Consider the following 21,468-nt stretch of genomic DNA (forward strand, 5'->3'; position numbering starts at 1 on the left):
GCCTCTTCCACGTCATCTTCCCAGCCCTCTTCCTCAACCTCTGTCACATCGTCCTCCGCTTCCTCCTCTTCGTCTGCTTCTTCGTCATCATCGTCTTCATCCCCTGGCTTGCCAGACGCCTTTTTGCGCGCCACGTTCCTCTCCTGCTCTTCCCTCCTCTCCTTCTTTACCCTCTCACGTTCCTTGATCTCCGCCTCCTGCGCCTTCTTCTCCGCCGCAGTTTTATGTACTGTTCTCAATATAAGCATTCACTCCAGAACAATACGCTTGATCGCGTACCAAACTCATGGAATATCACACCCCCTTCCTTCCCTGGCACGCCTTCAGTGATCTTCACCAGCCTCAGCTCCATCCTCGGCCCCACTTCCTCCAGCTTCACCGCCCTCTTCCTGTCTCCCTGCGTACTGCCTTCCCTGACACTGCCCTCACCCTTGCGCGTTCTCCCACCGAGCGCAGCAAGCACCGGCAAGTCCATCTCCTCTCCCTCGCTGCCCGCACTGCTGGCACTCTCGTAACCTTCTTCTCCTAGCACCCAGTCTGCCACATCCTTGACATTACCCAAATCCAGCCCAGGTTTAAGCACTTTCCGCACCCGCCTGCTCACGCCATACGATCGGATGGAAATGAGGTAATGCCGCAGCTGGATAGTGCCTGTTTCCGCGTCATAGGAGAGCAGGACTACTCGTCTCGCCGAGGAAGGCTTGAGCGACAGCGGTGAAAGAGGGGGGAAGAGGCTTTGCAGGAGCTTCGCCACCAATCCATTGGGCGGTTCTTGTGGGAACTGGCTCAACACCATGAGCGGTGATGTCCGGTACTCAGTGCCTTCACCCCGTGGCTTGCGTTTTCCGGAGCGGAGGTCGGCCATGGTAGAGTAACGCTCGATACGGAATGTTGCGGTCGGACCTGAAGGGGTGCGCACGATGCGAAGGTACGGGGAGCGTTCGCTGAGGGTGAAAAGCAGGAGGTGGGAGACGGACAAAGCAGGAGCGAGAGTAAGATAATCTTTTAATTTGTTGCGTGTGCGTTCCTGTCCCAAATATCAGTACCGTACTTACCGCAGATGGTCAATACAGACGTACTCTTAACCGGCTTGCAGTGTTTGGCTCCATCACTTTCCTCATATCCCTCACGAGCCCACTGAGCGAGGACCCCACTTGACCATGCTTGATGATGAAAGACTTCGGAGTAGACGCATCGTCCGCATCTGGAGCAGCTCCTTTGTCATGTGTGCGGTGTTTTCTTCTGCGGGCCATTGGATACACTGGGAGGGGAAACAGCTGATGAAGAGAAAGAAATGGTAAATAACTTCAGGGAAATTATGCACCGCCACTGGAAGACAAGAAGCGCCCAACACTTCTCCACCATCCCATGTGCTCAACAACGCACGAGTACTCTTCGTCCACTGCGGCCAACACGAATTGTTCACTTCAACACAAATCTATTGAGAACCAACAACCTCATGTTCAAGAGCTTCTGAACTGGAGAATGTCATCCTTGCCTATTCATCTTGTCGAGGAGAAATATCGGGCAAACTCCATTGACCATATATGGGGTATGAGAAGCTCAGCAACGTCTTCCCCACAATTATCCTTCAGTCCACCAGTGGCAGGGTACGGCATATCTGCTCTCCCGTGACTCCATTCGTCCAGTAGGACAACCTGTACTTCATTCATTCTTGCTGGTTCGCTATGATGAGAGAAGGAGTATAAAGCTGCTCTTGCGGAGATGGGTGCCACCTGTGCTGGCTGGAAGATGCTGCTCTATCTCCTTGTCGGATTGGCGAGAGGTCTCGCAGCCTTAGTGCAGGCATCGCCATTCCCTACCTCTCTTCGGAGTGACATTACGCTCTTGTTTCAGAATGACCTCAACTGTGAGCCCCCTCACGCTCTTACTTACCTGTATTAATCACATCATGCAGGGACGGAATTCTCCAACCATCCCTCGGCGCTGCTTCTCTCTACACCGCTTAATAGCACCTCCGCATCCATTGCCTGCTCTCAGCTATCTGAGTCTCTCCTCTCCACGTCTTCTCCTTTCTTCACCTACGACATGACACACCAGCTTGCCTACCAGTCCTTCCTCGGTCATCACCCATTCCTTCAGCGATACTGGGTCTCGCCGTCCTCTTCGGGCGGTTGCCAGGCGGTGGGAGCATTCGGGACAGTTGTTGCCGCGGGCTGTGGGGAGAAACTCCCGGTCCTGTGCACACAGAGTGCGCGGTGGACGATCACGGGGGAGGGGACTGTGCCCGCCGAGTGGGATATGTTCCCTCCTGTGGATCCTAAGTACGGAGTAGGGGTTCAAAGTGGGAACTTGAGCTTTCTCGGGTGGGCTTTATTGCCCCTTCAGTCCTTGTGGTCTGGACTGACCATATATGTAGAACACGCGACCAGCTCTCCTTCCGTTTCCTCGGTATTCCCTATGCCAACGCGCCCTCCCGCTTCGAGTACTCTACCGTCTATTCGGGTCCTTCGAGCATAAATGCGACTTCCTACCGCTCTCCTTGCACTCAAATCGGAGGCATGGGGCCGGGGAGTGAAGATTGTCTCTTCCTTAACGTCTGGACGCCTCATCTCTCCACTACGTCTTCTTCATCCTCACTCAAACCAGTCCTGGTGTGGATACATGGAGGCGCGTTCCTGAACGGCATGTCCTGACCCGACCTTTGACGGCGATGCCCTCGCTTCCCGTGGCGATGTGGTGGTCGCGACGATCAACTATCGCCTCGGCACACTGGGATTCTTGGCACTCCCGGATGGGAAGACGAACGGCTCGTTCGGCATTGCAGACCAAGTTACAGCACTGCGTTGGGTGCAAGAGCACATCGCTTCCTTCGGTGGTGACCCTAGGCGTGTGACTGTCAGTGGGCAGAGTGCGGGTGCTGCGAGCGTACGAGCGCTCTTGGGCAGCCCACCAGCCATCGGGTTGTTTAATGGCGCGATACTGCAGAGCGATCCCGTAGGAAGTGGCATGAGTGCGCCATGGACGTATTATCCGATTATTACGCAAGAATACAACAGCACAACGCAAGGTATTTTGGCGTTGACGGGATGCAACGGTACAGACAATGTGGCACAGCAACTGAGCTGTTTGAAAGCGTATGACCCGCTGCAGCTGGTAAATATCAGCGTTGTTGCAAAGTACGTGCCCTGTATTGTGACAGCTGCAGGCGCTAACGCGTTCTAGTGCACCCGTTGTTGACGGCACGTATGTGACAACTACTGAACTGCCGCTAACGGGTACTGGCCCACTCGCCCGCGTTAATGTTATGATCGGCAACATGAGAGACGATGGTGCAGCGATTATCTCATATCCGACCCAAGGTGAAAGTTTGCTTAATGCAGCTGTGGCAGCCACGGGGTATGTTTCTGGCAGCATTACAAGCTCAACAGGATACTCACATCTCTTCGTTCTTCCAATGCATCTATTGGCCCGCTTCTCTCGAGTGGTCTGTTCCCCCTCCCTTCCGGCTCGAACACAACACTGGACATCTTCAATCTGACGGCTCGCATGGGTACAGATACCATCTTCCGCTGTCTATCGGAGGCAACTGCCCAATCAGGCCTGAATCACAGCCTGTTCAAGAGCCTGTGGTACTACCAATTTGAGCGAAGCTATCAGCTGAACTGGTGGAGTCCCAATTGGCCGGCTTGTGTGCCTCCTGTCGAGGAAGGGTTCCCGTATGGCGACCCGAGTCAAGAGTACTTCCAGTAAGCATCTTCCTATTACTGCACAACGTCCTAGGCTGACAGATGGCTGATCCTAGCTGCCACTCCGGCGACCTGTACCTCGCCTTCGGCTCCCTGAACCGCGCTGCCCTGCCTTACCGAGATGCCGCCGACCTTCCCTTCGCCCAAGCCGTCCTAGACCGGTGGGCATCCTTCATCCGCTCGTACAACCCCAACCCGAGCATGGCCTATCTCACCGTCAGGGGATATGCGAACACGTACAATATGTTGGTTCAAGAGGGGACTTGGAAGCCTGTTGGTGCGGCCGGTGGAGAGGAAATCAGGAGTGCTGAGTGTTCCGGAGCGGAGTACGGGGTGGCTTGAGTTGGAACAGTGTGCAGCGCTCAATCTGAGCTTGGCCACCTTTGGTTAGCTAGCAGTCATTGCGTCACTGGGGACGGACCTAGGACAACTCAATTGTATTGTTCTTCGCTCTCGAATAGCCGTGGCTTGTGAGTGTCGGAGCCGAAGAGCTTGTTCCGGTCCTTCTTTCTAGTGGCAGTGCAGTAGCTTGCGCGTCGTTCCAGTTCACGCGCACCCTGTCCTCGAACGCTCAAAGAGCGTATCCGTCTCCCTTTCCCCTCCAACTAGCTCAAATATGGACCATTTCCCTCTGTCTTGGGGCCGCCCAGTACGCTTGATTACAAGAGGACGACAAGGTACTGACACGAGAGCAGCGCAATGATGCAGTCGACTTGTACTCTACTTACCCTGTGAACGAGCGTCAGAGGCACGGACCGAAGAATGACGCGTTCACCGACGGCGTGCAGCATACACAGTGCGTTCTGTTGCATCTGTTAGTCATATTATCACTGAGATAATGCATAGACAACCCATTGTAACGGGAACGTCCGTGCTGGCTATCAAGTACAAGGATGGGATTATGATGGCTGCGGATTGCCTTGGTATGCTCGCTCGTTCGTTCTGCCTTACGTTCTCGACTGATAGTGCCTGCTAGCTTCTTATGGCTCTCTCGCACGATTCAAGGATATCTCCCGTCTGCACTCCGTTGGTCAATACACCCTCATCGGAGCTGGAGGGGACATGTCCGACTTCCAATACCTCCAACACCTGCTCGATGACTTGATGTATGTCTCCTCTGCTCGTTCTCATAAGCTGTGTCGTTATTGACGGTGGTCACAGGATCGAAGAATATACTTCGGAGGATGGGCACAAGCTTGGACCGGACGAGATATATCACTATCTCTCTCAGGTGATGTATGCCCGGAGGAGCAAGATGAACCCGTTGTGGAACTCGCTCCTTGTGGGCGGCTTCAAAGATGGCAAGTCGTATGTATCTTCTTGCTACTCACAGTCTTCTCTGCTAATGACAGCGCAGATTCGTCGGCTATGTCGATTTGCTCGGAACGACATACACTGCCTCTACCCTCGCAACCGGGTACGGCGCATACATTGCTCAACCGCTGCTGAGGAGAGCGGTCGAAGGGCGTGAGACAACCATGACAGAGGAAGAGGCACGTGCTATCATCCAGGAGTGCATGAAGGTGCTTTTCTATCGGGACGCACGCTCATTGAACAAGGTATGCCTTCGACTTTGTCTTACAGCAGACGTCCTCATACGGTCGTAGTTCCAAATTGCCACTGTCACGGAGCGCGGTGTACAGATTGGAGACGCAATTTCCTCCGAGACGGAGTGGTCGTTTGCGGAGAAGATTCGCGGTTACGGGTCCCAGACACAGTGATTTCTGGAATAGGAAACACAGATGCGTACCGATCATTAAGCAGGTGGTGATTGGGTAGATATGGTATACAATGTGCTGCCAAAATATCCCTGGGCGCTTCGCCGTACATCCTGAGATCCTGTGGGAGAAAAGGGACGTTACCTGCGGCAGAGAAATCCTGGAGAACGAGCTACCCTGTGCCCGCTGTTGCGCGGGAGATTTTTTGCGCGCAAATTGGTATGCAATCTCAGCATCGAAGAGGTTCCTCATAGTCTCGTTCTTCTCAGGTGGCTCCGGCTGTCCCTCAGCCTGACCAAGCGAGATGAATTAGTCGCGTTTAGATGTTGGAGGTTGTCTGGCGTGTCAATATCTAGATCGTCTTACGCGATCTTCCTCTCGTCCATATCCTCTGCGTCCTCCGCTTGTTCCTCTTCTTCCTGCTGCTCCTTCTCATATTGCTTGAGCGCCCTCTTATGCTCCTTGCCCAAACTCGAGCCCTTATTCGCCTTCGTGAAATATTTGTCCGAATCCCACTCCTTCCAGTCTTTCCAGTCCACCACTCCAAGCTCAAACAGCTCCCTCTTATGATTCCACCATCTATTGGGATCCTTCTCCCAAACCCAGGATCAAACGGGCCCGTGGCCTTATCCATCAGGAGGAGGAGGAGAGAACAAGTTGGTGGTGACAGAACTATAAGAAGTAAATGAGCAGCGCTCGAGGCACGATTATTTCGACTGGAAGTGGCACGTAAATGTCTTACATAATCATCTGGTTCATGCCGAAACATGTCGCCTCTCTTGCACATGACCGCCGTTTCTCCTCACTGCCCACTCCTTCCAAAATCCACGTCGTCTCGCTCATTTCATTACCCAGGAAAAACATCACTCATGGACATACTCCGTTCCTTCGTCTCTCCCATCCTAGGCGTCCTACACAAGATGCAGCTCACCATCCAGCTGCCGATCCTGCGCGTCGCTCACGGCCCTTTGAATTGGAGACTCATCAGTATCGGCCTCACCCTCGCCAGCAGCCTATTTGAGACGCTTATCCTGTCCGTCGTCTATCCCTCGCCTCTTTTGTACTTGCTGATGTCGTCTATGCTTCTGATAGACTCCGCCAGCTCCCGAACTACTCCAAGCCAGCCCCGCCCTCTTCTTTAGCCGACCATTTCCCCCTGGAAACATACACAAAGTCCCAAGCATATGGCCGTTCTAAAGCCCTCTTCACGCTTACTAAAACTGTATGGGGCATGTTTGAGGGGACGCTGATCTTGTATTCGGACTTCTATGCTTGGGCATGGAGTGCGAGTGCGGGCGTGCTGGCTTACTTCGGGTATGGGGGTGAGAGAGAGGTGCGTGCAACGGTCCTTTCTCGACCTCCGCCATTTGTTTTATGGCAGCATAGAACAGAGCTAACTTTCCATCCGCAGATCGCACAATCCATCATTTTCGCCGGTATCCTCGCTCTCCTCGCTACGATCCCCTCCCTGCCATGGGACTACTACTACACCTTCGTGCTCGAGCAACACCACGGGTTCAATAAGACGACCCACCTGACCTTCTGGCTCGATTTTGTCAAGTCTCTGGCTATCGGCGCCCTCCTAGGCGTGCCCTTCCTCGCCGCCTTCCTGGGGATAATCAAGCACTTCGGGCAGGACTTCGTCACGTACCTCATGGGCTTCCTGCTCGTCTTCCAGCTGGTTATGGTCGTCCTCTTCCCGCTTGTCATCCAGCCGCTGTTCAATAAGCTTACCCCGCTGGAAGAAGGCAGTAGCCTCAGGAAGCGTATCGAAGGGCTTGCGGGGAGGCTCAAGTTCCCTCTGAAACACCTGTACCAGATTGACGGCAGCAAGAGGAGCAGTCACTCTAATGCGTACTTCTACGGCTTGCCCTGGGTGCGCCACCTCTCTGAGTTCCGCGTACCTGCAGCACACTAACACTCCTGGCAGAGCAAGCACATCGTCATCTTCGACACGCTGATCACCCAATCAACAGAGGAAGAAGTGGAAGCCGTCCTCGCACACGAACTCGGTCACTGGTCCCTCTCTCACCCAACCAAGCTTCTCCTCCTAAACCAAGTGCACATCTTCCTGCTCCTCAGCTCCTTTCCTCCCTTCCTCAGCTCACGCACCTTCCTCCCGTCGTTCAACATCCCCCTCTACCCGACCAGCGCGCCCATCCTACCTACGTTCCTCCTCTTCCAGCTCTTCCTCCAGCCCCTGGAACATGCGATGCAGTTCGCGATGCACGCCGTTACTAGGGCGTATGAGTACCAGGCAGACGCGTTTGCAGTCGCTATGGGAGGGGAGATGAAACAGCGACTCGGGGACGCGCTCGTCAAGCTGCACGTGAAGAACCTGAGCACCTTACATGTAGACTGGCTGTGAGTGTCTCTCCCTCTTCATCTCCCAGGCGAGGAACTGATGGGGGAAAAGGTACTCTGCGTATCATTATTCGCATCCTACGCTGCCAGAGAGGCTGAGGGCGATGGACAAGCTCGAAGCGAAGAAGTCTAAGGAAGGGAAGGAACTGTGATTCTGCGTCTAGTCTGATGCCGTACGCGTCCGTGTGCTGATGAGCGAAAATCCGGTGAGATGATGGTTGATGGGCTCGTGTGGTGTGGTGTGGTGTGGCTCTATGAGGGAAGACGGAGGACTTTCCGAGGAGCCGAAAAGGATATGCCTCTGAAATTGATACATATTGTCAGACGGAGGTTGCCGCTGGCTGCGCAGTCAAATCACGCATAGGAGATTATGACTGCGCTGTTATGGCTCATTATTGTTGACATTAATGCTGATAGCCGCTTACTTGCCTGACCGATCAGAGTACACGAGTGATCGGCGTCCTGACAACAAGGTATTTGGGCTGTGTCTAAGGCGGTAAAGTGAGCGGTGACCGGCTACACGTGTGTCTCAATATATTGCCTCTGATCGCGGTGCTGAATCTGCGTAATACAGCCTCCGGCCGGGGATGGAGGGATAATCCATTCTATTTGTACACCTAACCACCGTCGTCCTATTCAAGTATTCCTCCAACCTGACTGTACAGCTCTTCATCCTCCCTCTCTCTCCTCCCTCACTCGTTTTATCCCTTATCTACCCGACCTAGTGTCGGATCTCAAAATACTGGTCTGGCAAAACCAGCTCCCTTGTTTGTGGAGTGACGCCCTCTCCTCTCCTCTTCTCGCGCTGCCCCTAGGAAACCCCTTGCTCGAGCATCAATACATCTATCTAACTCCCCCCACATCTCCACTCTCATCTCCTCTCCAACCTCTAACAATCAAAACCAATGCATATCATTCTCCTCCTACTGACCTCAGGTACTCCCTCCCATCCGGAGCAGGATCCCAACTGACCCCCCATAGCCCTTCTGGCAATCGCTACCCCCTCACCGGCGGCGATCCACGCCCTTCAGCTACGTCAAGACACCTCTTTCCCACAATCGATTCCCTCGGCCTGTACAGCCCAATGCAGCGTCGTTACCGCCATTACCGTGCGTCCCCTCCCTCCATCCCTCCCCTCCGTGCAAACAATCCTCGTGAGAACCTAGCTGACAGATGCGTCGATAGGGCTGCGGGACAGACTCGAGTAACACCACTTGCTTGTGTAGCAACACAGTGGGGTCCGAGCTGCTCCAGTGTGTAAACTGCGGTGTTAACCTAGGCGGAGTACTGCCGCAGCAAATCCAAGCTGCCCAGAGCCAGCTGAACAGTACGTCCCCCTCCCCTTCCCCTTGTAAAGCAACAGCAGCTCACCCTCTACCTTCCTAGGCTTCGTCTCTGGCTGTTCCTCAGCCGGAGCACCCATCAGCACCCTAACGATCGGTACCTCCCCTCCCCCTCCGCACACACAAAACACTGACACAGCAGGTCACCTACAGGCAGCACACCCGCCTCGGGGGGATCGACCCCATCGACCCCATCTGCCAGCCCTTCTGCCAGCCCGACAGGCGCAGCGCTCAAGGGGAAGAGGATACCGGGGGGGATGGTAGGCCTGCTTGCTGGTGTCGTACTGAGCGTGTGGATTGTTGGTCTGTAACCCTCTCGTTCGACGCTGTGTCTGATGGACTAGATGGGGTTGGGCGAGGAGTGGAGAGTGGGGAGTGTGCGAGGATCTTGGTGCATCGATGTGTTTTGTAGGCTTTGGTTCATACCCTCGCTTGTGTCCGTTTTAGTAGTAGTAGGCTTAGATCAGCTCAGCTTTAACTTCGGCTTTCATTGTAGGTTATAATTGCATCGTACTACCAGCTTCTCTCCTTCAAGGTGAGTTGGATGCGTGTATGCATATATGTGGATTGTTGAGGACTTTCTGAGCTCGTTTGCGTTTCAGTCTTGGACAGTGTTGATAATGCCTCTTTAGGAGACTTTGTTTAACTGCAAATGCAGGTTGATTACACGGGTTTTCGTCTCCAAGCTTTGAGCTTGGAGACGAAAATGCATATTCTCCAGTATTGAGCGCATATGTATGACTTCACAAAGGAGAAGAATACGCTTCTTTAGGGAGTGCCTAAGGTTTACAATTAGACGAGGAGATGTTCTACACCTCCTTATATTCCTAGTATCTCATCAGCTTCTAGCGGTATATATATGGAACAGTCTGAGCTCCTCGATAACTGTGACTTGCAACCTCGTCGACTCACAGGCGCGTGGGGTCTGCGGCGGCGGTAAACGCCGACGCGGGCTAAAATTCGCCACCGTTGTTCCCGTTGTACAAAGCGCGCGTTCTCCCTTCTCTCTCTCTCTCTTTAACACAAACCACCACCACCACCACCCATTGGACCGGACCTTCCTGTCCAAGCTTCAGTTCATCGGTTAAGAGCACTTGCACGCACACGCGTTACACCCTACAAGGTAGAAGGAACGTCATGGCCGATGCGGAAGATCAGGAACAGCAGCATGACCAGGAGGATAAGCCGCAGGACAGTAACCAGCCTATCAACGTCAAGGTACGTTTTCGTTCGGGTCGTCTCCCGGCACTGCGCAGGAGCACGCATGCTCATGCGCGCATGTGCAGGTCGTGACTAGCACGGGGGACGAAGTGTTCTTCAAGATCAAGAGGAACACGAAGATGTCCAAGCTGAAGGGCGCGTATGCCCAGCGTGTCGGGAAGGACGTGCAGACTATCCGGTTCGTTCTCCCTCTGTACGTACGCCTGGACCGTGACTCATTTCACACAGGTTCTTGTATGACGGCGAGAGGCTGGGAGAGGACGAGACGCCCGCGTCGCTGGAGATGCAGGATGGGGACACGATCGACGTCATGGTTGAGCGTGCGTCCTCCCCTGTCTTCGTTTTACATGACTCACACATCGTTGTAGAGGTTGGTGGGAGCTGGTTATGAGTAGTTTCCCCCCTTTCTACTGGTGTACCTGTCTATCCATCTCCATGTCTACTCGTCTATCTCCCGTTTTACACCTATGTCTCCTTTCCCCTAGTGTACTCCCAGCTTGCACGACACGGAAAGCTCCTTGTCCTGTCTTCCCCCCTGCTGCCTGCTCAGCCCCAGGCGCCGGGGAGTGACTGCACGATAAAGGATGTTGTATGCTAGCCTGTGATGTCAATGTCTAAACGAAGACGTTCTCCAACCATCTTTGGGTTTGTGGTTCGTGTTGCTTATCCACAACCGCTCTTCATATCCACTCTCTCGTTTTGTCTGGCAACAGACAAGAGCCTATGAAACGCTGCCACGTCATCCTTGACCAGTCCACTTTCTTTCGGTCCTAAACCTTCCACTCGCATCCTCCCACCCAGTACGTATCGTATATAGCGAGTCACCCCCTCTCCCGCCCCTCCCGTACTTCCCTCCCCCCCGTCTCATCCCTCCTCTTTGTCCCCCAGCCCTCCTATACCTACCCCACCCCCCTTTCACCAGGCAAGAAAAAACTTCCCTTGGCATCAGCAGCATTCTGCGTTCTTCGGAGTACCGCGTGGTCCAGGTGGCACAGCCCGGGAAGAAAGGGGAACCTTTTGATCTTCGCGGATGTTCTTGCGACGTCTGAGCGGAGCCTGAGGTTGATAGGTAAGAGACCTGAGAGGGTTGGAAGGGTGTTGATAAGGTTGGAGGGCGGAAGGAGCAGAGGTCAAGGTGGATCAGGGTTAAATGATGCGGATTGGATTGGAGCTAAATGGAACAAGGAAGAACAAGAGCGAATCAGTAGGAACAACACTAGTGGGTGCTGGGTGTACGAATGCGGACTGGGCATGTTGGGTCGAAATGGGATAATAATTAAGGAGTAGAATACAACGTTTGACGAGAAGTACGGGGACTCCACCAGGAAGCTGTTTCTGCAACAACAAAGACATAGACCGGGATCCAAACCCATTATGTTTCGTCCAACATCATCCAAAACCACCCACATCCTACAACAACCAACAAACCAGCCGAGTCCTGTCCTCTCCTTCCCCTAACCCATCCCTCCATGCAGTGCATTACATCAGCTCTTCACGTCCCCATACGACCTCCCGCTCCTCGTCCGCCTCGGCGCAACTTCCACCTTGAGCACCTCCTTCTGCACAAGCTTCAAGTTCTTCTTCTCCCTCAGCCCTCCGCTAAACACGAGCGGGGCTACTACGCCCGGTCCCACGGCAATGAGCCCCGCTAGAGCGCTGAGCGCTTCGTACGCTCCCGCTTTGGAGGGCTGGCTGCCGCGCCGCAAGAGGGAGTAGAGTAGGAGGAGAAGGGAGACGTGTACTGCGTCGAAGCCTATTGAGCTCTGGGCTGGGTGGGCATACAGGGTTTGCAGAAGAAGGGAGGGGAGGGCAGACCAGGATCCCAGAGGGGGGAGGGTGAGCAGCGTCAGGGATCGGATGAGGAAGAGGAGGGATTCGAGTAGGGCGAGGAGGGTGCTTGGGGCTAGGGTGCTTCCCTCTTCTGCTGGGGGGAGGAGATCGGGGAGACCGAGCAGGGCGAAGAGTTTGGGTAGCGGGAGGAACGGGATGAGCACGAGTAGGTGCAGGAGGAGGAGGTTGGGCATGAACACGTCTCCTGAGAGGTTGGGGGTGTAGAGTACGGGGAATACGGCGGCGAGGAGGGGGAGGTAGACTTGTGCGCTAAGTCTGGGTCGGGGGATGGGAGGGTCCAGTACCGGGCTGGAGAAGAGTGCGAGGAAGAACAGAGATGTCGCTGTGCTGATCGCCATTAGCTGTCCTAGCAGCGGGTAGAGCCACAAATGCGGAATCCGATGACGCACGCCTTCGATATAGACGAAGGCGCACCAGGGGACGGTGAACAGGCAGATATGTTCGGACCACCACCAATTCAGCGGGGAGGAACAGACGTGTCGCCAGGCTTCGTCGAATAGTGATGTGGACTCAAGCCAGCTGCCGATGGTGAGGAGGGACGGGGTGCCGAAGGCGGGTGGGTGGGAAGCAAGGTAGTTGTGGTACGAGAATTGGAGAAATTTGATCATGTCTGATGGGAATCAGATGGGGTTCGGGAGGGGATGAAAAGGACTCACAGTACCACGTATGTACACCGCTCGCTACTGTGCTTAGGGCGAATATGACTCTGGCGAGTATCCTTTCATCACCGGACTTGGGACGCGGGAGGTAGTAGAGGATGGCCCCGAGGAGTAGGAGGATGACGAGGATGTAGGAGACGAGGATGAGGATGTTGACCGTTTGGGAGAGAGTGAGAAGTGTGAGACCTGAGAGGAATGACATGGTGTCGCAAGGGGGAGGGTTGAGGGGGTGAAGAGGGCGTTGAACAACTTGCAGACGATGTCGAGTTGAGCAGGAGATGGTTACGAGGTGGTGGTAGGAAAGCAAGGAAGAGCACGTGAGCGCCTCCTCTTACAAGGATATAAAGGGTGGCAAGGCCGTGTGTCTTGTCGGTCATGGTGGGCGGGCGACCGACAAGCAAACAGAAGAGGCGGGCACGTCACAAGTCACACATGAGATGTTGTGATGTCACACTTAGGGATGGCGGCGTCAACCCTAGTGGCTGTGCAGTGGCTGTGCAGCCGCGTGACGTGAAAGAGGGAAGCGCGCGTTGACGCGTGGGAGCAGTCAGCTCTTTGTCGACGGCCTCCTATTCAGCACCGGCGAGCTCAGTATATCCGACAGCGACGACCACATCATTTAACGACATAAATAACGAACTGCATATACCTGCCTGCCATGGCAACATTCATCTCCCCCTCCTCCCTTGCCCACCTTGGACCTACCATGTCCCCCGAGCATGCAGCTCTACGACGGAAAGATCAAGACATTGTTGAGCTTGTGGCGCGTTCTCAGATACTGACCGCCGAACTGGAGAAGGAGAGAACGGCGAGGCAGGAGGTGGAGAGGAAGATGGAGAAGCGGGAAAGAGGGTGGAAGGAGGGGACTGAGTTGGTGCGTCTCCCCTGCGAGGGACGATAGCGCTTTTTTGGGCGTGAGGTTGATATCAACCCGTGCAGATACAACAACAATACCAGACGGTGCAGCTACAGTACAGGCTTGCACTGAGTGAGGAGAGACTGAGGGAGATGAATGACCAGCATTCTATGCTGCAGATGAAGATTGCCAACAGTCCGTCTCTCATTCTCTGATGCTCTCATGGAATGCACTCTGAATTCAGAACTAGCTATACGCGATCACCGGCTTTCCCGTTTTCAGACGCGAGAAACAGAGCTGACATGGGAGATTCAAGACCTTACCGTTCGTGCCTGTACACCCGTCCGTCTTGTTAGCTGACTCTGGTATGTAGGAGGAAGCCGACGAGGAACGGAAGAATGCCTCAGAGCGACTTGAAGAGGCGCTCGAGGAACTGGAAAGTGTCAAGACCGATTTGGGGAAGAAGCTGGCCAAGGTGGAGCGATTGAAGTCAGCCGGAGAGGGTGAGGTAGAGGAGGCAAGGAAGGCTGCGCAAGATGTTCAGGTGTGTCTATCCTTCCACTTTTCTTTCTTTCTTCATCATGCACTTCGTTGTGTCATACTAACGAGAAATGACAGACACACGTAGACCACCTGCAAGTCAAGCACTCCGCACTCGAAGCCCAGCACCGCAAGACCTCCCTCTCACTCCAACGCGTCCAGCTGGAGCTGGACACGCTCAAAGCCCAAGAAAAGGAGCTCAAATCCCGTATGTCGGACTGGCAGACTCTGGAGAAGAAGAGCGACAAGGAGCTCGATAAGCTTGGAGAGGCGAAGGCTGCTCTGGAGGTGAGAGTCCGGGAACTGGAGCGGGACGTGGCGGAGGGGAAGCTGAGGGAGAAAGGGATGGAGAAGGAGAGGAAGAGGCTGGAGAGCATGGAGAGGAAAGTCGAGAGGCTCGAGGTTTGTTGAACGTCATTTTATCAGCGACTTTTCCCGCTGACGGACCGCAGGAACTCCTCGCCAAAGCCCAAGACCAAACTTCCGAAGCGCAAGAAGAAGCCCACAAAGCCCAAACCGAGCTGGGCAAAGTACAGAAACAACTTGGCCGAGTCCAGGCTCAAACGACGAGGGATACCTCCGTCCTTCCGGGAGGGAGTCACAAGCCTGCAAGCTCTACAACTACTGTTGAAGAGCCAGAGCCGAGAGCAGCGCCGAAACCCCGACCAAAGGTGCGTCCTCGTCCCCTCAAAGTGTGAAATGGGCCTGGAACTGACAGTCGGATAGCCCCGCAAACTGCCACCCCGATCTCCCCCTGGCTCTGATGCTGAATCTGACCAAGAAGCGAGTGACTACTACGACAACCTCCCCGGGCGAGGGAAACGGAAGCCCGCTTCTACCGCGGGCCAGAAGCGGAAAGCCGCCGAGAAGGAGAAGCCTAAACCGCGGGAGAAACCCATACAGGAAGAGGACGAGAAAGAGAACGACGGTCCGGCCATATCCGGATCGACCTTTCCTACCTCTTTTGCTGCACCTCCAGCACAGGCGAAGCCCGCTCGGGAAGAAGAAGACCAAGGAAAGAAGAAGAAGCGCAAGTTGTTTGGAGCTCCTGGCGCGGCGCCGTTCCAGTGGGCTGCGGGGCTGAACACGGGCGACGGGGTGGATAGTATCATACCTAGTATCTTGAGTCCTATTAAGGGCGGTGGGCCGGCGCCTCAACGAGCGGGGGTGAGGGCGCTGGGCTTGACGAGCGGTAGGAGTATTTTCTGATTGGGCTGGAGCCGCAGGTTTGGTAGGTGGTAGGGCAGGGAGGCTTATTTTGTTTATAGGATTAGGATTATACTCGATTGTAATACATACACAGCCTATGTTGTTGCAATTGATATTAGGATATCTGCTGATGGGACCTTGTTCTCTCGACCTCAACTCCCCGTCCTATGGAAGGTCTGTATATATAATCACCCTAGGGAATGTGAAGCGACTTCGTGTGGTGTCAGAAATGTTCTCCTCGGCTCAATAGTCGATCCCCCGCGTAGCACTGTAAGGCCCCAGAATATACTCAGTCTGCATATTCGAGACCATCTCCCTCTTCTGGAACGCGTCGAACAGGATGGAGACCTCGAGCCAAGTGAGCACAACAAGATCGAGCATGTCCAACGCTTGGCTTTCGACTACGAGGATAGGGCGGATACCGCTTGTCAGAAGGGAGCTCGACCCTTTGGCAAATGTGGCGATCGGGTCGGGGCTGCCTTTCATGCACAGCTGGAGCATCGGTTACCGCCCAGGGCTGGGTGTTGGAGTCCCCTCGCACCTTGCTATGTGACCGGAAAATGACCATTGGTAGACGTCTCCCGTTGGGCCTGTGAACTCACGTTTACTAGGAGAACTCAGGATAGTCCGGGGAAAGAAAACGCAACGCAAGTGACGTACTTGTATTCCTCTGCTATTTTCAAAAATTGTTTCACTTTGCTTTCCGAGGTCGGTACGCGCAGGAACTTGGACACCAGGATGGGCTGAGCGTTCCCCACTCCTACCAGGAATCAACGACCCCTTGCTGGTTAGAAGAACAGAGTACCCATTGAAGTTCATCGGGTGATTAGAATCATGTTGCCCGGCATTTGCCCGGCAAGCTCAAATTCCTGCTCCTCGCTATCTTCCGCATCGGCTTGGAGCTCGCCCGCAGGACTGAGGAGACCCCTTGTTCCGTCTTTATCTGGTAAACGATCTCGCCAGAGAGCCGGACGAGCGTCGTATACCGTGGATTCTCGTACAAGCTTATGAAAGTCGTCATCCCTGGAATCTCTGAACGCTAGACTGGGTCTGACGGTGCATTGTGCGAGCGCCTACTTATAGGTGGCTGGTTAGAGCTGAATAGATGTCCAGGTTGGGCTTATTCGATCCGCCAGTGCCGGCACAACATGAGCTTGCGAGGCAGTGATGTGACGATGCTAGTGCTTGGCTTGGCTTCTGCTAAGTTCCGGAGGGTGAAGGGTTTTTCAGCTTGCTGGCTTCCAAGAGCTCGGAGTGATGTAGTGTTTTCACTGTGGGTGTTCGAAATCCGGAGCATGTGGAACTTTAGACGGACATCAATATCCTTCCTGAAGGTGGCAAAGCGGTTAAAAATATGATTAGTTCTCTAGTATAAACATCAGCAAACCTCATAATGCGCAGCAAGCCAATGCAAGATGTACAGTACAAACTACATCTGATGGAACACTAGTCCTCCTCTCCATCCTTTTGCGATCCCCGTACATCCACATCCATGCTCACATCCTCTGGAGGCTCATGCTCCTCCATCTCCTCATCTTCACCCGGTTGCCCTCCAGCCCCAAGCTCGCCTCCCAGCGCGTTACCCTCTATTATCAACTCGTCGCCCTCCCCATCCAGCTCATCCACCTCCTCGTTCTCCTCCGGCTCCTCCTCATGTTCTTCCTCATCAGCTTCCTCCTCCTCTTCCTCCCCTTTCTCCTCCACGGCCTCAGCAGCCTTCTTCCTCTTCCCCTTCTGCTCTTCCTCCCCAGCACCGCGTTTTTTCGACTTTCCCTTTGGGTCCTGCACCGTCTTCCACACTACCCCGTACTTAGCGTTACATAACAGGAAGAAGGAAGAAGACACACCCTCTAGCTCGCGTTTCATTGGCTCGACCTGGTCGTCAAACTCGATAATCTCGAGCGCTTTGAGCACGTCCTGCGCCGTGATCGTCTTCGCCGACCGGGACCATGTCACGTCCTGAGCGGTGGCGGCTATGAGAACCACTCAGTAGGATGAACTTAGCCCCAGGGAGGAGGGGCGTACCGAGATAGTTTATGAACACTGTTGTGGACATGACGAGTGCTGTGACGGCCTCTTTTTGCAACTTGATGTTATCCGGCAGCTGCTCACCGTATCAGCACACCTCCCGCACACGACACACAGCATCCGACATTTATCATGAAGCGCAAGAACAAACAAGGGACACGGGATGGGATGAGGACGTACAGCAGCTTTCGCAATCCGGGTAACGAGCGTCTTGGGAAGCTCAAAATCCTGTATAGAATGTTGTTCTTGTTGCTTGTGCGTGTCTTCCGCGTCGGGGGAGTCTGCGCGGGCCATCTTGTGGGATTGCAACGAGTTGGACGCCGTGGTGGGCGCGTCTGAGAGGAAGCGCGACACTCGGGACGGTGATGAAATTGGTAGGGTCCCCGCTTCGGAAATGTTGGTTGTTTATTGTTATTTGTACAGTCGGTGTTCGGGGAGAATGACAGGAGACAGGAGACAGGAGACAAGCGAATGAGATACATGATGATATTAAACTAAGATTACATGGTCAAGAACCTGCAGAAGAATTCGTCTGATTGTCCGAACCTCCATACGATTTTGACAAGGGCGTCAAACACGCCTTCTGGTGAGGAGAGTTAACGCTCATGAAGGCGCATCCGCAATTTGGACAGATAAGCCGACAGATTCAGCGTCTTATAAGGCAAGCAGAGTGAGGTGATCGACTCTGCCTCTGCCGCATAGAGAGATACCGCAGAGTTTTCCCCATGTCCGTGCTTCAGAGAGACAGGCGCGCATGTGCATCGTCACATCGTCTCCGTGCTTCAGACCGCTGACTCCTCCCCCTCCGAAAGATCAAATCTCCACTCCTCCCTCCCTACTTGCGCTATGTCCCTAACCTACCCCGCAGTGAGCTCGCGATCAGCACTGAGAAATCTTGATACGCACCATCTGCCTGTAGGTCTGGGCAGCTTCGTTCTTCGGGTCCAAGGTCATAGTGGTCGCAAAATGCTGTCTTGCCTCGCGCAAGAGGTTATGGTCCGCTCCTATTCCCATCAGCATCCTTCCCGGGGGACAGGGGTAACGCTCACCTAACGTCGTCTCTCCCGCCTGGGCAAGATAGAGACAGAGCATGCCGGCATATGCGTGAAGGGCGGGGTTGTCCTGGAATGGGAAGGCGTGGAGATAGAGCTCGAGCTGGTCTAGCGCGGCTCGTTCCCTCGATTGGGAAATGTAGGAGAGTACAAGTTCTTTCAGGATAGACTCTTTCTGCGTCGCCTCAGCTCCGAGTGAGGTGATAAGGGAAAAGCGCACCTCATCGGGACACGCGAGGAACGCCTTTTGGAGATAGTCGATTCTTCTTTGTTCCCCTCCCTGGAGAACAGCGAGCCCGATGCGCCACTGTGCCCTCCAGTCGAACTCTTTACATCGGACAAGGATTGCCCATGCTCTCTGAGCGCGGGGGATGTCACCTCGCTGTAGAGAGAGATGGAGGATGTCGACAGTGCGTGAGAGGTGGAATTCCCTGCTTGATCTGTGTGGGCGTGTGGTATCTGAAGGAGTTGCCGACGCAGCGAGTGAGAAGATTGCCATCACCGTGCGAGTCATCGTCCCTTCAGTCGGCACAATTTTCCCTCCGAGCGCCCAATGCACGTGATAAAAGAAGTTGACACAGCCACATATCCGCTGGGACTGGAATGGGAAGCGAGTCACGCCTTGAGGCAACCATCCAGCAACCACACACCCATGTCACAGTCCTAATCTCCTCTCCCTTCTCCCACTTCTTACTTCCCTCCTCTCACCTACTTCATCAAACTTACCCAATATTGTATATATCCAACAATGATGAAGCAGAGTCGCATATCCCAGTACGTACACAATCACGTGATGCATTCATTCCAAATCAACAACGTTCAGGTATTTCCAAAAGGAGAGCCAAGACGCGTATTATGACTCGAGGACAGCGCAACTAGGTGGGGACGCCCTCGATCCGCGTATCGACCCTGGCGCACGAAGAGTGTCTAGCTCGTTAAGGGCTGGCCAGGCATCACCCTACTCTGGCTCTGCCCGACTTCCGCGGTCCGTAGGCCAATCCCCGGCTCTCTCGCCCCGCGACCCTGTTTCCCGCTCTTATGCTCCTTCTCCCCGCCCAAACCCACGCTCCGAAGTCCGCGACCTCAGGTGCGCACTGGCAGAGGATACGCTGAACATCCTGCGTACTGGGGTCGTGCGCGTGCTTTTGCAGGACAAAGAGGGAGGCGGAGAACAGGAGTACATGATCCGTGCTGCTGTGGACGCTTCGGTGGGAGCGACCGAATTTCTTGCAGATGACGACCCGTTGCTGCAGAACTGGGAGGAGCTGTCGCTTGACGCTGACGAGCAGGAGGACACCGTCAGCGGGGAGGACGGCGACAGTTCCCTCGCGCTCCAACTGCGCCTCCCAACCAACTTTGGCATCTTCAACCGCACGACGCTCTCCGCTGCTCGCGAACTGCGCAAGCAGCACCCGAGCCGCCTGAGCAGGATCGGCGTGCTCAATTTTGCCAGTGCGACCAAGCCTGGCGGGGGTTTCCTGAACGGCGCTGAGGCGCAGGAAGAGAGCCTTGCGCGCAGTTCGGCGTTATACGAGAGCCTTATGAGTCCCCAGGGACAGAAGTTCTACGAGCTCCACAAGAGCGTCCGCACGGATGGATTCTACACGCATGCGATGATCTACTCCCCTGGCGTCGTCGTCTTCCGGGACGATGACGGTGTCACCATCGAGCCCTACACAGTGGACATGGTCACTTCGCCCGCTGTGAACGCAGGGGTCGTACGCCAGAAACTCGATTTGGAAGAAGTAGAACGGCTAATTGAGCGGGAGATGACCGAGCGCATGGCCCGTATCCTCTGGCTCTTCCGGGCCAAAGGCTGCCGACACCTCGTTCTGGGTAGCTTTGGCACCGGCGTGTTCCAGAACAACATCAGCATGGTGGCGAGCACGTGGGCGGAGCTCCTTGCACTCCCGCACTCCAAGTTCTTTGCCGTGTTCGAGAGAGTCGAGTTTGCAGTGTTGGGGAATGCGACGTTTGACGAGTTTAGGGCGGCTTTTGAGGCCAAGTTGATGGATTTGCAGCCGAAGTAGCGGGTGGCTGAGGGCGTATGGGTTGGGGCGCGACTTTGGACAGAGAGAAAGTATCTCTTGAAAGGCGGTGTATAAGATGAAGACAAGATTGTATGTTGCACTTGTATACCATGCCCATGTATACATGGAATGTACCAGTGATGTATGAGTTGGATTCGCCAAGATCTCGTCACCTGCTACTATCACATCGTCGAAACGACTTCAATCTCATGCAGACAGCGTCTTACCACGAAGACCGCTGAGGATAACTGCTCTGAGCGTGCTCTTACTGCATATATATAATTCACGATAAGTAATGGGAGGGAAGCATACCTGCAACCTCGGGGATAGGAACTCCAACCAGTATCCATTTCTCTTCATGGGAAACGAAGCAGTGTTGATGCGACGCTCTGTAACAATCACATGAAGTATCTTAGGTTTGGTGTTTCTTTTGTTTGCCAGGATCAGGAGGGAAAAGGCGTCATTATACAGCATGAATTCGGCTAGGCAGCCATCGCAAGGGCACATTGTGACAGACCAGAGTTGCGGGGACTTGGTATCTGCGATTCTCAGGCGATTCTTTCTTTGGCATGACTGTGTTCGTACTCACCCGTTCCGAGTTCGTTGAGCTGAGGAGATATCTCAATTCATTTTAGAGAAGTCAAGGTGCCGCGCTCATTTGCGTAACATTCGTCACACTCATCATGGTGACTGTATCGCAAAACCATGAACAGTACCACATGGGCAAAAATATTGTTTGATGAATACCGAAGCCCGCATGGCACAGTTGGCTAGCGCGCGACACTAGTATACATAGTACATGTCGAGGTCAGTCGTTCAAATCGGCTTGTGGGCATTGCAAATCTTTTTTGGCTTTTGCCCCTTTGTCCTCGATTCTTAAGAAAGGT

The 21,468-nt window shown here is 54.3% G+C and overlaps 13 protein-coding genes and 1 non-coding gene across 14 annotated transcripts; 8 read left to right on the forward strand and 6 right to left on the reverse strand.

Annotated features, from left to right (window-relative positions):
- Window positions 1-235: 235 nt before the first annotated feature.
- Window positions 236-1,253, reverse strand: DACRYDRAFT_18227 (Brix-domain-containing protein; the record flags this gene model as incomplete). Its single annotated transcript, XM_040771345.1, has 2 exons — window positions 236-1,027; window positions 1,080-1,253. The coding sequence occupies 2 exons, from the start codon at window positions 1,251-1,253 to the stop codon at window positions 236-238; spliced, it is 966 nt and encodes a 321-aa protein (XP_040625045.1).
- A 401-nt stretch (window positions 1,254-1,654) lies between these two features.
- On the forward strand, window positions 1,655-4,101 carry DACRYDRAFT_96744 (alpha/beta-hydrolase; the record flags this gene model as incomplete). The annotated part of the gene is given in 8 exon segments (XM_040777398.1): window positions 1,655-1,870; window positions 1,919-2,327; window positions 2,381-2,615; window positions 2,764-3,140; window positions 3,187-3,360; window positions 3,447-3,710; window positions 3,767-3,996; window positions 4,016-4,101. The coding sequence occupies 8 exon segments, from the start codon at window positions 1,726-1,728 to the stop codon at window positions 4,099-4,101; spliced, it is 1,920 nt and encodes a 639-aa protein (XP_040625046.1). The 5' UTR covers window positions 1,655-1,725.
- Window positions 4,102-4,320: 219 nt separating this feature from the next.
- DACRYDRAFT_24658 (proteasome endopeptidase complex beta subunit) lies at window positions 4,321-5,505 on the forward strand. The gene is made up of 7 exons (XM_040773776.1): window positions 4,321-4,359; window positions 4,406-4,506; window positions 4,557-4,633; window positions 4,687-4,816; window positions 4,872-5,018; window positions 5,068-5,269; window positions 5,318-5,505. Exons 1-7 carry the CDS (start codon window positions 4,327-4,329, stop codon window positions 5,429-5,431), a joined length of 804 nt encoding a protein of 267 aa, XP_040625047.1. The 5' UTR covers window positions 4,321-4,326; the 3' UTR covers window positions 5,432-5,505.
- A 285-nt stretch (window positions 5,506-5,790) lies between these two features.
- Window positions 5,791-6,187, reverse strand: DACRYDRAFT_111129 (uncharacterized protein; the record flags this gene model as incomplete). Its single annotated transcript, XM_040769178.1, has 2 exons — window positions 5,791-6,007; window positions 6,171-6,187. 2 exons carry the CDS (start codon window positions 6,185-6,187, stop codon window positions 5,791-5,793), a joined length of 234 nt encoding a protein of 77 aa, XP_040625048.1.
- Window positions 6,188-6,297: 110 nt separating this feature from the next.
- On the forward strand, window positions 6,298-8,213 carry DACRYDRAFT_118896 (uncharacterized protein; the record flags this gene model as incomplete). The annotated part of the gene is made up of 5 exons (XM_040770687.1): window positions 6,298-6,461; window positions 6,521-6,761; window positions 6,840-7,304; window positions 7,359-7,792; window positions 7,845-8,213. 5 exons carry the CDS (start codon window positions 6,298-6,300, stop codon window positions 7,942-7,944), a joined length of 1,404 nt encoding a protein of 467 aa, XP_040625049.1. The 3' UTR covers window positions 7,945-8,213.
- Window positions 8,214-8,697: 484 nt separating this feature from the next.
- On the forward strand, window positions 8,698-9,649 carry DACRYDRAFT_118897 (uncharacterized protein; the record flags this gene model as incomplete). The annotated part of the gene is made up of 5 exons (XM_040770688.1): window positions 8,698-8,728; window positions 8,774-8,901; window positions 8,978-9,119; window positions 9,179-9,232; window positions 9,289-9,649. 5 exons carry the CDS (start codon window positions 8,698-8,700, stop codon window positions 9,444-9,446), a joined length of 513 nt encoding a protein of 170 aa, XP_040625050.1. The 3' UTR covers window positions 9,447-9,649.
- Window positions 9,650-10,168: 519 nt separating this feature from the next.
- On the forward strand, window positions 10,169-10,989 carry DACRYDRAFT_24660 (small ubiquitin-related modifier). Its single transcript, XM_040773777.1, has 4 exons — window positions 10,169-10,353; window positions 10,422-10,534; window positions 10,585-10,676; window positions 10,725-10,989. Exons 1-4 carry the CDS (start codon window positions 10,273-10,275, stop codon window positions 10,745-10,747), a joined length of 309 nt encoding a protein of 102 aa, XP_040625051.1. The 5' UTR covers window positions 10,169-10,272; the 3' UTR covers window positions 10,748-10,989.
- Window positions 10,990-11,789: 800 nt separating this feature from the next.
- DACRYDRAFT_102033 (uncharacterized protein) lies at window positions 11,790-13,068 on the reverse strand (the record flags this gene model as incomplete). The annotated part of the gene is made up of 2 exons (XM_040767607.1): window positions 11,790-12,817; window positions 12,864-13,068. The coding sequence occupies 2 exons, from the start codon at window positions 13,066-13,068 to the stop codon at window positions 11,841-11,843; spliced, it is 1,182 nt and encodes a 393-aa protein (XP_040625052.1). The 3' UTR covers window positions 11,790-11,840.
- Window positions 13,069-13,721: 653 nt separating this feature from the next.
- Window positions 13,722-15,598, forward strand: DACRYDRAFT_96748 (uncharacterized protein). The gene is made up of 7 exons (XM_040777399.1): window positions 13,722-13,740; window positions 13,806-13,917; window positions 13,973-14,046; window positions 14,096-14,266; window positions 14,341-14,664; window positions 14,715-14,933; window positions 14,989-15,598. Exons 2-7 carry the CDS (start codon window positions 13,875-13,877, stop codon window positions 15,469-15,471), a joined length of 1,314 nt encoding a protein of 437 aa, XP_040625053.1. The 5' UTR covers window positions 13,722-13,740; window positions 13,806-13,874; the 3' UTR covers window positions 15,472-15,598.
- A 116-nt stretch (window positions 15,599-15,714) lies between these two features.
- On the reverse strand, window positions 15,715-16,039 carry DACRYDRAFT_111135 (uncharacterized protein; the record flags this gene model as incomplete). The annotated part of the gene is made up of 2 exons (XM_040769179.1): window positions 15,715-15,963; window positions 16,013-16,039. 2 exons carry the CDS (start codon window positions 16,037-16,039, stop codon window positions 15,715-15,717), a joined length of 276 nt encoding a protein of 91 aa, XP_040625054.1.
- An 878-nt stretch (window positions 16,040-16,917) lies between these two features.
- On the reverse strand, window positions 16,918-17,793 carry DACRYDRAFT_18233 (histone-fold-containing protein; the record flags this gene model as incomplete). The annotated part of the gene is made up of 3 exons (XM_040771346.1): window positions 16,918-17,444; window positions 17,497-17,575; window positions 17,680-17,793. The coding sequence occupies 3 exons, from the start codon at window positions 17,791-17,793 to the stop codon at window positions 16,918-16,920; spliced, it is 720 nt and encodes a 239-aa protein (XP_040625055.1).
- A 202-nt stretch (window positions 17,794-17,995) lies between these two features.
- Window positions 17,996-19,050, reverse strand: DACRYDRAFT_83901 (uncharacterized protein; the record flags this gene model as incomplete). Its single annotated transcript, XM_040776647.1, has 4 exons — window positions 17,996-18,356; window positions 18,406-18,503; window positions 18,549-18,726; window positions 18,772-19,050. The coding sequence occupies 4 exons, from the start codon at window positions 19,048-19,050 to the stop codon at window positions 18,282-18,284; spliced, it is 630 nt and encodes a 209-aa protein (XP_040625056.1). The 3' UTR covers window positions 17,996-18,281.
- Window positions 19,051-19,195: 145 nt separating this feature from the next.
- DACRYDRAFT_83903 (uncharacterized protein) lies at window positions 19,196-20,709 on the forward strand. The gene is made up of 2 exons (XM_040776648.1): window positions 19,196-19,325; window positions 19,375-20,709. The coding sequence occupies exons 1-2, from the start codon at window positions 19,300-19,302 to the stop codon at window positions 20,579-20,581; spliced, it is 1,233 nt and encodes a 410-aa protein (XP_040625057.1). The 5' UTR covers window positions 19,196-19,299; the 3' UTR covers window positions 20,582-20,709.
- A 623-nt stretch (window positions 20,710-21,332) lies between these two features.
- Window positions 21,333-21,416, forward strand: DACRYDRAFT_t54. The gene has a single exon. It is a non-coding gene; the product is annotated as a tRNA-Thr (tRNA).
- Window positions 21,417-21,468: the final 52 nt, after the last annotated feature.

The sequence above is a fragment of the Dacryopinax primogenitus genome (genome assembly GCF_000292625.1).
Source record: "Dacryopinax primogenitus strain DJM-731 SS1 chromosome Unknown DACRYscaffold_20, whole genome shotgun sequence".
Classification (NCBI taxonomy): Eukaryota; Fungi; Basidiomycota; class Dacrymycetes; order Dacrymycetales; family Dacrymycetaceae; genus Dacryopinax; species Dacryopinax primogenitus.